The 12,304-nt window shown below is 29.0% G+C and overlaps 1 protein-coding gene across 3 annotated transcripts; it reads right to left on the reverse strand.

Moving 5' to 3' along the window:
• Positions 1-1,455: 1,455 nt before the first annotated feature.
• On the reverse strand, positions 1,456-11,231 carry LOC132952927 (S-adenosylmethionine synthase-like). Of its 3 annotated transcripts, none has more exons than XM_061025443.1 (10): positions 11,072-11,231; positions 10,673-10,912; positions 10,075-10,152; positions 9,325-9,447; positions 6,461-6,573; positions 4,910-5,053; positions 4,072-4,290; positions 3,825-4,007; positions 3,626-3,759; positions 1,456-2,310 (listed from the first exon to the last, which is right to left on the reverse strand). In XM_061025443.1, the coding sequence occupies exons 2-10, from the start codon at positions 10,803-10,805 to the stop codon at positions 2,208-2,210; spliced, it is 1,230 nt and encodes a 409-aa protein (XP_060881426.1). In that variant the 5' UTR covers positions 10,806-10,912; positions 11,072-11,231; the 3' UTR covers positions 1,456-2,207. The 3 variants fall into 3 exon arrangements, with proteins under 3 accessions (XP_060881426.1, XP_060881427.1, XP_060881428.1); XM_061025444.1 differs by lacking the exon at positions 6,461-6,573 and adding an exon at positions 8,101-8,213; XM_061025445.1 differs by lacking the exon at positions 6,461-6,573 and adding an exon at positions 8,101-8,213 and having other exon boundaries at positions 10,673-10,915; positions 11,072-11,210.
• Positions 11,232-12,304: the final 1,073 nt, after the last annotated feature.

Below are 12,304 nucleotides of genomic sequence, written 5' to 3' on the forward strand. Positions count from 1 at the left end.
GCGGGCTGTAGGAAGTCTTCTTCTTTCAGATAAAAAAATAGTCATCAAAATCCGACCATTCTACATTCTACAAAGCTTGAGAGTTATTCCCGTTATCATTTTTTTGGATATAATACAACCTATCAACCCCCCCCCCCCCTCCTAAATAGGTATCGAGTAGTAGATAAGTGAAAAAATCTTATTGGAGTGGCAACTAAAATATAAAATTTAATTTTCAAATTTTATAGAATTGTGGAAAATTTGAAAAACTGGCACCGAGACCCTTAAGTAGTACAAAAATCTCTAGAATTTGAAAATATGGTCTTAAAAGTATATTTCAAAATTCCAAAAAACAGATAATAAACTCTGCAACGTTGCCATTTTCCATTTTAAAGTATATTATAGAAAAATATTTATTTAAATAATCATAATTCAAAATATAACATATCAAAAAAATAACATGATTTCATAGTCAATAAAATAGTTACATTTCATAAATCTGTTTGATAATAATAATAATATTTATGAAAATAATAAAATCAAAATATGATACGAATTAAAAAAAATACTGCATGGTTTATAACTACAGGACTCGGAACTTTATGCGCTAAAAAACAATGAAATATGTGCATACGTATGCACTAAAAAAATGCAAATATGCAGTATAATATGCATATATTATTTTATAAAAAATATAAATTGTAAGGTATAATTATAAAAAAAAATTTGAATCATAAATATTTTATTTATATTTTTTTTTTTTGATGATTTGGAGCTGTTATACTATTCCCAGAATCTAATACAGCGATTATTAAATAATGTTAGGTATTAATAATTAGTATTCATCCAACATATTTACAACATCACACATTTTTTCATAGTATTTACAAGTGCTGCATTGATGCAGGTACCCCAACGAATTATGATTGGTTCTAGAAGTAAATGGATCTCCGGTGCGTCACATCGGAACTTTATTGCTCCGGAACTAATTTATTAATCGATAACATAGTCGATAAAGCTGGGCTCAGCTCATGACTCACGTCTGGTATCATAATAATTGATGTAATAATACGTGAAAATAATAAATTACAAAATTTCGTCCACGTGAATGTGGTAACATCGCATAAAATAATCTATGCTCAATCGTGTTGCTAAGAAGGTATATGCTCAATCGTGCTTTACCAAGTTTAACACATGAGCTCAAAAAAAATCATTACCGTCATGACCGTATAAAAAAACACAAGTCAAGTTCTTTTCACATCAAAATGAGTAAATAATCAAATTATTCACATTAACATTTAAAAAAAAAATATTACACAAAATTATGTACCTAACAAGTACACAATTTTAATAATATGTACTTAATTTACGGAATTCAGGGGTATGGAAGAAAAACATGTGTTTGGAGGGCAGCAACACATTTTATTATGAGCCAATAATCATATCATTGTAACAAACGAAAATAAGGCGGATAAAATACATGTATGAAAAAAAAAAAAACTAATAAATTCACAAAATGTTGATAAAACATTAAAAATTATATATAAAAAAAAAAACCATAATTGTTTCAATAAAAATATTTAAATTTAAATCAAGTGAACATAGAAGTAACACAAATTAATTCATGAACAATGAAGCCGGTATGCTAAATTTATGTCCTAAGATTGTGCTAAACTTTAATAAAAAAAAAAGGTAATAGATGCGGTCAATAATAAATCACTAATAAAAAAAATATTTAAATAAAAAAGGAAAAATATATCTTAATATTCATGTACACATACAAAATATATGTACACATATTTTCATGGAATATGATGAGATAATATATAGTAATTAAATTGGTATTTAGCTTTTGTTGACATACACTAACAAATAGTGATTGATCAAGATTAAAAAGCAACTATGTTCAAATTTTGTTTAACAGACCAAAAAGGTAAATAATTAAGTGCCTGGTAATGTTTAGACTTCTTATTTACAGGGCGTAATAGTGACTTATTAATTACAATAATAATTTTTTTTCTTTTTAAATCAAATTTTTCAAAAAAAAATAATTATAATTTGTTTAAAATAAGGGAAAACCTATGCAAATACTAATATTTTTAATAGTGTATCTTAACACTATGAACAGGTGGCAACATTTGATTCGTTAATGTTAAAAAAAAATCATAATAAAAAATTCTACGCATTTGTTTAGAATCATACACAGTGTGTAAGAAGTCCGCCATTTATCACTCGACCAAAACCTTAGGTTTTTCCCAAGGAAATATGTCACGACCAAAATGTCCATATGTGCTTGTCTTTTGGTAGATTGGGTTTCGTAGATTTAAATCCCTGGAAAATAAAAACATTATATTTAATAATTTTAAATATTATAAATGATAAGCTATTAAATAATCTTCTGTTGATTAGATATGCTGAGTAAGATAATAGCAATTTATTACAAAACATAGTTTTGTACCCTAAAAATATAATCACCCATCTGCAGAAAAGCACTGTCTTACGAGTCTGTAGCTAAAATAGTGTTTTAGAGCACAAAGTGTGCAGTTTTGATATTATGAAAAATGTGTTGTTATAAATAACACATGATATTTCGATAATGTGGCAAATGCAGGCGCATATTAATTATAAGGGCACAAAGTAATTATCATTGAACTCGTTTTATCAATTTAAATCTTAGATTATATACTATGGACCCATGTCCCGATAACCTGAGGCACATAGAAGCAACAAATCTCTGATGAAGATGCACACGCACAAAGAAAAATGTTGCATATTTATCTATATAACATTATATATGAAAATATATAAACCAACAGCTAAATATGCTATTGTTCGCATCGTGCATGGGCACATCATATGACTCAGACTTGAGACGTCAGACTTGTCGCTTATATGTGCTTCAAATCTTTACACAGACAATTTTTTTCAAATTATATAAACAATGAAGAGTTAAAGAAGGACACCATGTACCAATTCCTCTTCTGAAAATGTCCTGAATGAGTCGCACAATTTAACTGAGGTTACTTCTTTAACCCGTGTAATATAGGAATTATTAACAATATTTGGAAAATATGTATGCATTATTTTGAATTATAATCCATTATAAATTTTATAGATTGTAAAATTATGTATTTATACTTATACATATATTTTATAACCATTCTTTTATTAAAATGTAAATAATTAAATTAGAGATAATCTGAATGTAACACAATACATATCAGTGAAAAACGATCATTAAGACAAACATTGTGTTGATAATCTGTATAATTATTGATTTGTACATTTCAAGCAGAACCAAACTTTTACCGTGTCCAATATATATATATATAGGTATAATATAGGATAGTTGATGTCCTGATAACAGATTGTCTTTAATTTAATTATTTACACAATATAAAAAATATTTGCACTTTTTGTGCAATATTTGCACACAATATATATGAATGCATAATTTCACAAGTGAGAGGGGGCTAAGGCTATAATAATATGCCAAATGTTCAATTATTCAGTGTGCAGTACAACAATTTTGAGATTTTAGACACTGGTTTGAGTTAATATTATATAAACAAATAATAATTTTATTTTCTACCACATAGGTACCTGCCTTTTGTTTTATTACTTTGAATACTTTTAATTTACTAACCTTACTATTCTTCCTGGTCTTAAATCAAAATTACTGTTAACAATTTTCAACAATTCTTTTTGAGTTTTAGTAGATGTGCCATAGTGGAAAAGTGTAATTGATATTGGCTCAGCTACTCCAATAGCATAAGATACCTTATTACAATAAAAAATAATAACTCAGTATCAATCACAATAGATAACACCTTAGCAATACATACTTGTACAAGGCAACGTTTGCAAAGTCCAGATTTGACTAAAGACTTAGCAACCCAACGAGCAGCATATGCGGCGGATCTGTCAACTTTAGTGAAGTCTTTGCCAGAGAATGCACCACCTCCGTGAGCTCCCCAACCACCATAAGTATCAACAATAATTTTTCGTCCCGTCAAGCCAGCATCGCACTAAAAAACAAATCATATATAACTTAGTGGTTGTAGATCTACAAAACTATATTATAAAATTTACCTGAGGACCACCCATTACGAATTGGCCGCATGGATTTATGTGGAAAACGGTTCTGTCATCAAGATACTGAGAAGGGATCACTGTCTTAACAACTTTAGACATAACTTCTTGCCGTAAGTCTTCTAGGGAAATCTTTTCAGAATGTTGCACAGATATAACAACTGTATGAACTCTTTGTGGAATGCAAGCACCGCCAACCAAACAGTATTCACATGTTACCTATAGACATCAATTTTCAATATTAATTTATTTACATAATTTTGAAAACACAAATAGAAAAAAAAAATTTACTTTAAATTCATTATAGTATGCATATTATTGTAGCAAGGCTCTTCTCAAAAAGTAATAAGTAATAAGTCTTGGATAAAACAAGTTTAATAAATTATATCATCATAACATGGTGACACACGCTACACAGGACTACACTATGAACCAAATGCAGCCTCAAAGTTTAATGGAATTCATACTAATGCAATAAATCTGCATCTGCCTGGTAGTAACACAAACTATGATAGTGTTCAAGAAACACACAGCATAAAATTCTAGTAAGATGACTGAATAATGGAAAATAAAATATAATACAATTTAACTATAAACTTCCCATGCTAAATGTGTATTATTAATAAGTTAATAAATAGAGTTGCGTCTCATGTGTACTGGTAACGTACACTTGTAAGGTCGTCCCCCAGCCCGCAGTGTCAATTCCTGTGTTGTTAGGTTAAGTTAGTTCATGACCATAATATAGTTCTAAAATACTCGAAAGCTATGAAATAATACGAGTAATCAAGACTTTTAAAACTAAATTGATGTGTTGAACACATTTTGTTATATAATTCACCTGTGTTTTAGTGTCAGGGCGCGCCCACCAAAGTACTCCATTTCTTCGGAGTTCGGCTACTTTTTCATTAAGCTTGTGAGCAAGTACCACTGTTAAAGGCATACATTCTTCTGTTTCATCTGTAGCATAGCCAAACATGAGGCCCTGTAATTCACAAACAATGTTATCAATTGACTTAGTAAATAATTTTAATGGAAAAGCTAATGCAAATTCGTAACATTTTCAACAAAACTATAGAACTCAACAGGCGACACCAAATTAATGTTTAAAAAAAATTAATGTTCTGTTATTATATAAACAATTTTACTTTGCTTAATTTTAAATATTTCAAATTGTTCACTCTAAAAGATGTTATAATTAAAATGTAAGTATTTACTTTAACTTTAAAATGTTATTATAATATTATGTAAAATAGAAATTGGGAATTAACAGTAAGTATATTATATTGTATTGTTATCAATACTTAACTACAGTATTACATACAATATACAACAACAAAACATAATGTTCCCAAATAGATTAAATATAGTAGATTAAGCATTTCTCTACTTAATTCATGTCTACTGGTAACACTTTAAATGTTGATTAATAAGATTATAAACAGTTAATTGAAAATAATGTACCTAATATATAAAAATTATTAGACTTTTATATTAGACAAGTTGTTTTTGTGTAAATTGTTACAAACAAATTTAGTTCAATCTAACTAACCTAATGAAGTACAAGTTGTACATTTATCATTGACTTATAACATTTGATTAAATGATAAAATATATTAAGAAAATCAAGATTTAATTAATATTATAAATTAATACAATTTAGGTTAGTAATAGTTACTATACTCTATTCAGAATAAGAAAACACTAGACGGCCCACAGTCAAAACCGGTTTTGCTACATAAATCTGGGATACTCTTATTCTGAATAGACTATAATTATTAGTATGACAGCCCTAACATAATGGACTAAACAAAATATTATTAAATATACATTAGACCAAATTATGTTAGATATAAAACACATCATTCTATCATGCATATAAAATCAAGTCCCATGCAAGGTTATTTATATTAAAACTATAAAAAATAAAATACCAGCAGAATATAAACATGTACATTTTACCAAAACTGTGACATGTATTATTTTTAGTTTATCAATCTGCCAGCAAAATTTTGTAATACATTTTGTCTTCTTATAATAATTTGATAAATTTAAAACTTTTTATTTATGCTAAAATCACTTTCCCACTAGTCTTCCTACGTGTCAGCAAAAATCTTGATTATCGTTTAACACTCAAATTTTTAATGTTACGTCTAGACATAATTTATTGCACAATCATCTTACAATCATATACACGCTATTTATTTTCGCTTGCCTCAGAATTTATTTTAACATATAAAATAATTTTTTTGTCAATTAGTCATATTACTCAAATATATATATGCCTATTTCATATTGGGTAATCAGAAAAGAAAACACGACAAGTTACTAATAAACTAATTAATATTTTTCTAAAACTCTAAAAGTTTTTTTCTGTTTTGAAAAAACATACCTGATCACCTGCACCAACCTCCTCAGCAGTCCTGTTGATATGCACACCAGCAGCAATATTTGGAGATTGTTGGTCAATAGCAAGCATCACCGAACATGTCTTGTAATCAAAACCTGGCAACCCGACAGCGGGACAACACACAACACATAGCAACAATGAGCAACTTAATTGCAGTTTTATTTAAATTATAGTATTATACTATTATACTATGGTATAATAGTATTAAATATAAACTTTTTTAAAAAAAATCTAAACTATTATTTAGAACAAGTATCAATAAATTTGCTTTACATTAATTACTAGTCCATTATAACAACAATTAAAGATAGTATGGTTGCCGAACTAACCATAATAAAGTGACCCCCAAAGTTTCCTTCTTATCGTAACAACTTTTTTTTTATAGAAGAACCGAGCATTGGGGCTCCAGACGTTTAAATATTGAAGAACACGTTTTATAATAATTGATACTCCATACTTAATTTATATCCTATGAGCGCTGGTGAAAGTTTCTAGAGTATCATTAATAATAAAAGAAACTATGAGCCCGATTAAATTGTTTCTTATCATAGTTCATTGGGCAACCATTCTATCTTTAATCGTGATTATAATTAAACAAGTGAAATTTTACATAAATTATAAACTTTTAATTTCTTATATTGATTTTAATAGGAGGTAGCTACAGTATCCTAAACTCACTTAAATATTTCTGTTCAGAAACAGTAAATTTCTAAGTTATTATTAAGAATAAACATTGTAGATATGACAATAAGTTTTCAGTATTTATTTATAAGTCCAAAACCACCCACACACACTCAAACACACTTTCTAATCTTGTTGGAAATACAATAAATTTATTATACCGAATAACCAAATAGTAAAAACATATATATTCAATTCATGTATAGAAAAATGAGATACACTATTGTTCATTATACCTCCCACAAATTCATAGGTACAGTACACTGTTGGATTTCATTGATCGATAGTTAAACAATCGACAATGATCTCAGTTAATAACAGTTTTTTTTTTTCATGCAATAAGCAGATAATGTTTATTTTATTTTTTATATGGACCCCTGTTTCTTATTTTTACATGCAAGAATAAAAAACGTTGTTAGGCAGTATACATATTAGTTATTAATAATTAATGCAACCCAATGAATTTAAAACATTTTTCATTCATATCCACCAACATTAAAATATATTACTTTCATACTCTTATTATTCGGGAACATACATTGAAACTAATGATTATTAACTTGAAAAAGAAACAATAATTTTAGCATTGTGGTATGTAATAAAAGCGTATATTAACATTCAAGCCTATTTTAAAAAGAAATTTAATGGAATTTAATTTAATTTACTTAACATATCTATTATGTATATTATGACCAACTTGTTGATACATAAGCACTAATATACACGAAAACCACTTACCTCACATAATATCAAAAAATTTAAAATAAAAAGCAATGTGATGGAAACCTTTTATATTATCAATTATAATGTTGAATTGCATAAATTCCAATGATATGATAAAATCCCAAAAATACAAAAGCTGATCTCGTAAAATATGACAATCACAAAATTTGTTGCCACTCATTTTACCCCCAAAAACCAATGTTTTGTGGATACCCTACCTGATCCCCAGCCCCAATTGCATCTTCAATTTTGTTAACGTGTACACCATCCGCAATATTAGATGACTGTTCATCAACTGAGACGAGAACATTGCATGTCTTGTAGTCAAACCCTGTTGGTGGTATATGCATATTTATATGACTTAAACTATAATCATGGGACTTAGACCTAACTGAATTTTGTTTTATGATGTAAATAGGATGTTTGTATTTGTGGTATAGGATAAGCAGCCACCTTACCTTAATTATAAAATATATGAACATGTAAAGCTCATAAAAAATGATCATATTGAAATCAAACAAGAAGCAAGTAAACATAATTTATAGTAAGAGCAGGTAAAAATGGCAATGTAAAAATAAATTCAGGAATATCACAATGAAACTTAGGTATCATAGAACATTAACAGTGTTATATAATTTTAACATAATCTTTTCTAAATAATAAACCCAGCTAAATGTATATATTTTTTTAAATAAATAAATGTAACTACAAAGCTGTCTTTGGGTATAATCTAATATACACATTAATTTCAAGTGATAGCAAAACTGTATGTAATCTTAGTAAAGCATAAATAACCAAAATAACAATTAATTTAAAAATAAAAATGTAATTTTGTAAAATAAAACTTAAAATTTTGTCATAATAAGACAATTCAAATAATCCAAAAATTAATTTTATTACTTATTAATCGATATTATTTACTAACAGATATTAAATAAGGTGGAAGTTATGAGATACCCATTACAGCACAAATAATTTTTAAGTTAATGTGGTATTTAAAATGTTATCAATAAATAAATAATTGAATATGATTTAAGGATTTAAAGTTCTTTAAATTTAATTAAATACTATTTTTACAAGTTACTGCAAGTTAAACTTTCTCATAAATATTAATCATAACATTTTAATTAACAACCTATTCAAATAAAATGAATAATTTCCGGATTTCTTATCTACATTGAAATTTTAATACATTTATTATCTAGTTGTATAATTTTATTCAAACTTGTTTAGTAATCGTACAATTTGTAATCCTGCCCTATTGACTTTGTAATTGATTAGTCACATTTAATGATAAATAATACCATTAATTTGGCACCTATCGGTCCCATTAAAAAATATACTTGTTATAAATAAAATTAGTTAAATTTAATTTTCAGAAAAAATTCCCAGAAGGTTGTTTCTAAAAAATTATACTTAGGATATTAGTAAACATAAAGTACCTTTTGATGAATCATCGTAGCCTATATGTTTAATTGTGTCTCGAACTACTCTTTGATAATCAACATTGGCTTTGGATGTTATTTCTCCACATAGTAAAACCATTCCAGTTTTGGTAACGGTTTCTAAAAAAAAAATTGTGTTTAAGTTTAAATATAAAATAAATTATAATTAACATTTTGTATGGGTATAAAATGAGCTAAAAATAGAAGTTATATTTTATACTATTATTTATTTCTTAGTTAATAAGTTTTTCATTTTATACATTATGTTAAATTAAGTACAAATATAACCTATAAAGGTACAAATATAGCCTAGGTAGTAGGTAGTATCAATAAATAGTGTCAAACATTTGGTACATATTTTGATAAAATGCATAAAATGTTCTCCTGTTGCGCTTAAGTTAATTATATCAATAATATACATTATTAATAGATAATATTATGAAATTGTATATCAAATGAATAAATAATGTCTATAATATTTTTCCAAATGATAATATAAACCTCCAACTTTATATTTGTACAAATTTTCGATTTTAGTAATACATTTTTTTGTGGAATTTGAAAAATTTTCATTTTATAGGTTATGGCATAACTATAAATATTCCATATCAAATATAACCTTAAAAACTTACAGTAATGATAAAAAGTCGTAGGTCTAATATATTATTATTTTAATGTAAATATTGATACAAAACATTAATGCGGTAAAAACGTGATAAAAAAAATTAAAATAATAATAAAACTCACCGCAAGCCACTTTTGCGTCGGGATCTTGTTCCAGATGTGCGTCTAAAATAGCATCACTGATCTGATCACACATTTTGTCTAGAAGAAAAAACGTTATAGTACTATATATTAAAATACATTTTTCGTTCGGCAGGAATCTTCCGGAATATGAAATTAACGATCTTAAGAGACAAACCAACTTCTAACGCTATTTACTTCGTACGGTATGATTTCGGCGGCCCACCGTTACCTCTTATCATCGGAAATTTTATCGCGAGAAATATGAATAACAAATACAGACCGGTTGTCAATGATTTACATACATGAAATATGCACCGATAATAAACATTGAACGGCTGACGGATGTGGGGACATTATTAAACTGTAAACGGGGAAAAGTTCAAATTGGCTTTCGGAAACGACGCAATTCAGTCGGGCAATGACGATTAATACGCTTCGGACGTACAAAACACGTGTTCAGCGAATATATGTAAAATAATTTTAGATAGGAAAAAAACTTTGTTAAAAACTTAAAAACCGCACTTACGCAGCCGAACGAACAGGAGTGTGTATGTGATCAGTGATCATAGTGTTAAGTTTATTATATCGATCGTCTTACCCGGGTGTCCTTCTCCGACGGATTCGGAAGTGAACAGAAACATTTCACCGTCCGGGCTTTCTGGCGGAAGTCCTCCGTTTCCGTGTCCGTTGGCGAACCCATTGGTGTGCGCGTATTTCTTTTCTTCGGGCATGACGATTTTGGCTGAGGTAATGTGAGTCGTTGTAGTGCTGCGCTACTGGTGCTGTCGGGCTTTTGATCAGGCTGCTGCGGCGTTTTCCGTTACGAAGAGTTCGACGTCTGCTGGAACGAAAAAAAAAGGAACGTTAATCGTTATAACCGTCGGCAACTACTAAACACGATGATAAAATGATTAATATTAAAATAACGACGGAAATAAAAACAATAAATAATGGATAATAATAACTGTTAATAAGAGTAAATAAAATAACTACGGACGGCAGCGGTTCGTGTTGATAGCAGGTATGCTTATTCTGTCTATGCTATTGCTAAGGCGGCACGGCCCTGTAAGCTTCGATCGGCTTGTACGGCTGCCAAGTGCGGAAAGAACGATTCGTCCAGAGATGGCCGATACGGAACGGCACAAAACGCGCCGGAACAGTGTTGCCAACGGGGGCGCATAACCGTGCCGATTACCGGGTGAACGAAACGCCTACCCACCCCCACTGAAACACACATCGCATTGCCACTACCGCTAAACGACCGCCGCGTGTCCAACGGTAGCGGCGGCGGCGGCGCACACGTGCGGATGGCGACAACCGATTACACAAAATTTTAAATAACAAAAAGCACAATGTATTTGTCTCATACTTTATATTATCCACTTATATTGTTATGTTAATATATTATATTGTGTATACATAAATTAATAATATATATGACATCTGTATATATTATGTTTATATAATTTATAAATCATTATGTAGATCGTTATCGTAAATAGCCACAATACGTGGATTTCTACTATTCCATTGTGGTCCCGGGGATACGGCTCGGCGGCGGCCGGATGCGTATTTTTAGGCACGCGTTTGTACGTTTCCGGGTTTATTTTTGTGTACGTTTTCAGCACGGTGCTATTATTATAACGACAATAAGACAATAATAAAAATAATGTACGTAGGTAAATCGTTTTATCTCCCATTGTCGTACAGTCCGCCTAAGTATTGTATTACCCGGCGATCACCATAATAGATCAATACATCGTGCCCCAGACGTAAACTACATCAGGCATAATTTTATCGCTACTCCGACAGGTAGTCGTCGATTGATAAAATATGGAGAACACGCGATTATGCGATACAGCAGTCACTATTTTTTACTAATTTTTAGTGGACTCAGACACAATGTGTAGTCAGAAATTCGAAGTGTGTACTACGGATTTGAGAAGTGTGAAATAATAAATAAGATTACCTACTAACAATATAGGTATTATTATATTTTATTATATTATATTACATGTATATTTATTTTATTATATTAAAATTTTTCGAATTTTAAGAAAGAAAATCTTTTATATAAATAAAAAATAAATTATTTTCAGTTTCCGTTTAACAAAATGATCTTTACTTCTCTATACTTTGAATTATGAATAGTGAACACACTACCGAATAGATACCCACTAACTACGGCACTATCGTAAATTCATGAAGGAGATTCTTCGTCATAATATAT

Source organism: Metopolophium dirhodum, chromosome 9, assembly GCF_019925205.1.
Source record: "Metopolophium dirhodum isolate CAU chromosome 9, ASM1992520v1, whole genome shotgun sequence".
In the NCBI taxonomy this organism is placed as follows: domain Eukaryota; kingdom Metazoa; phylum Arthropoda; class Insecta; order Hemiptera; family Aphididae; genus Metopolophium; species Metopolophium dirhodum.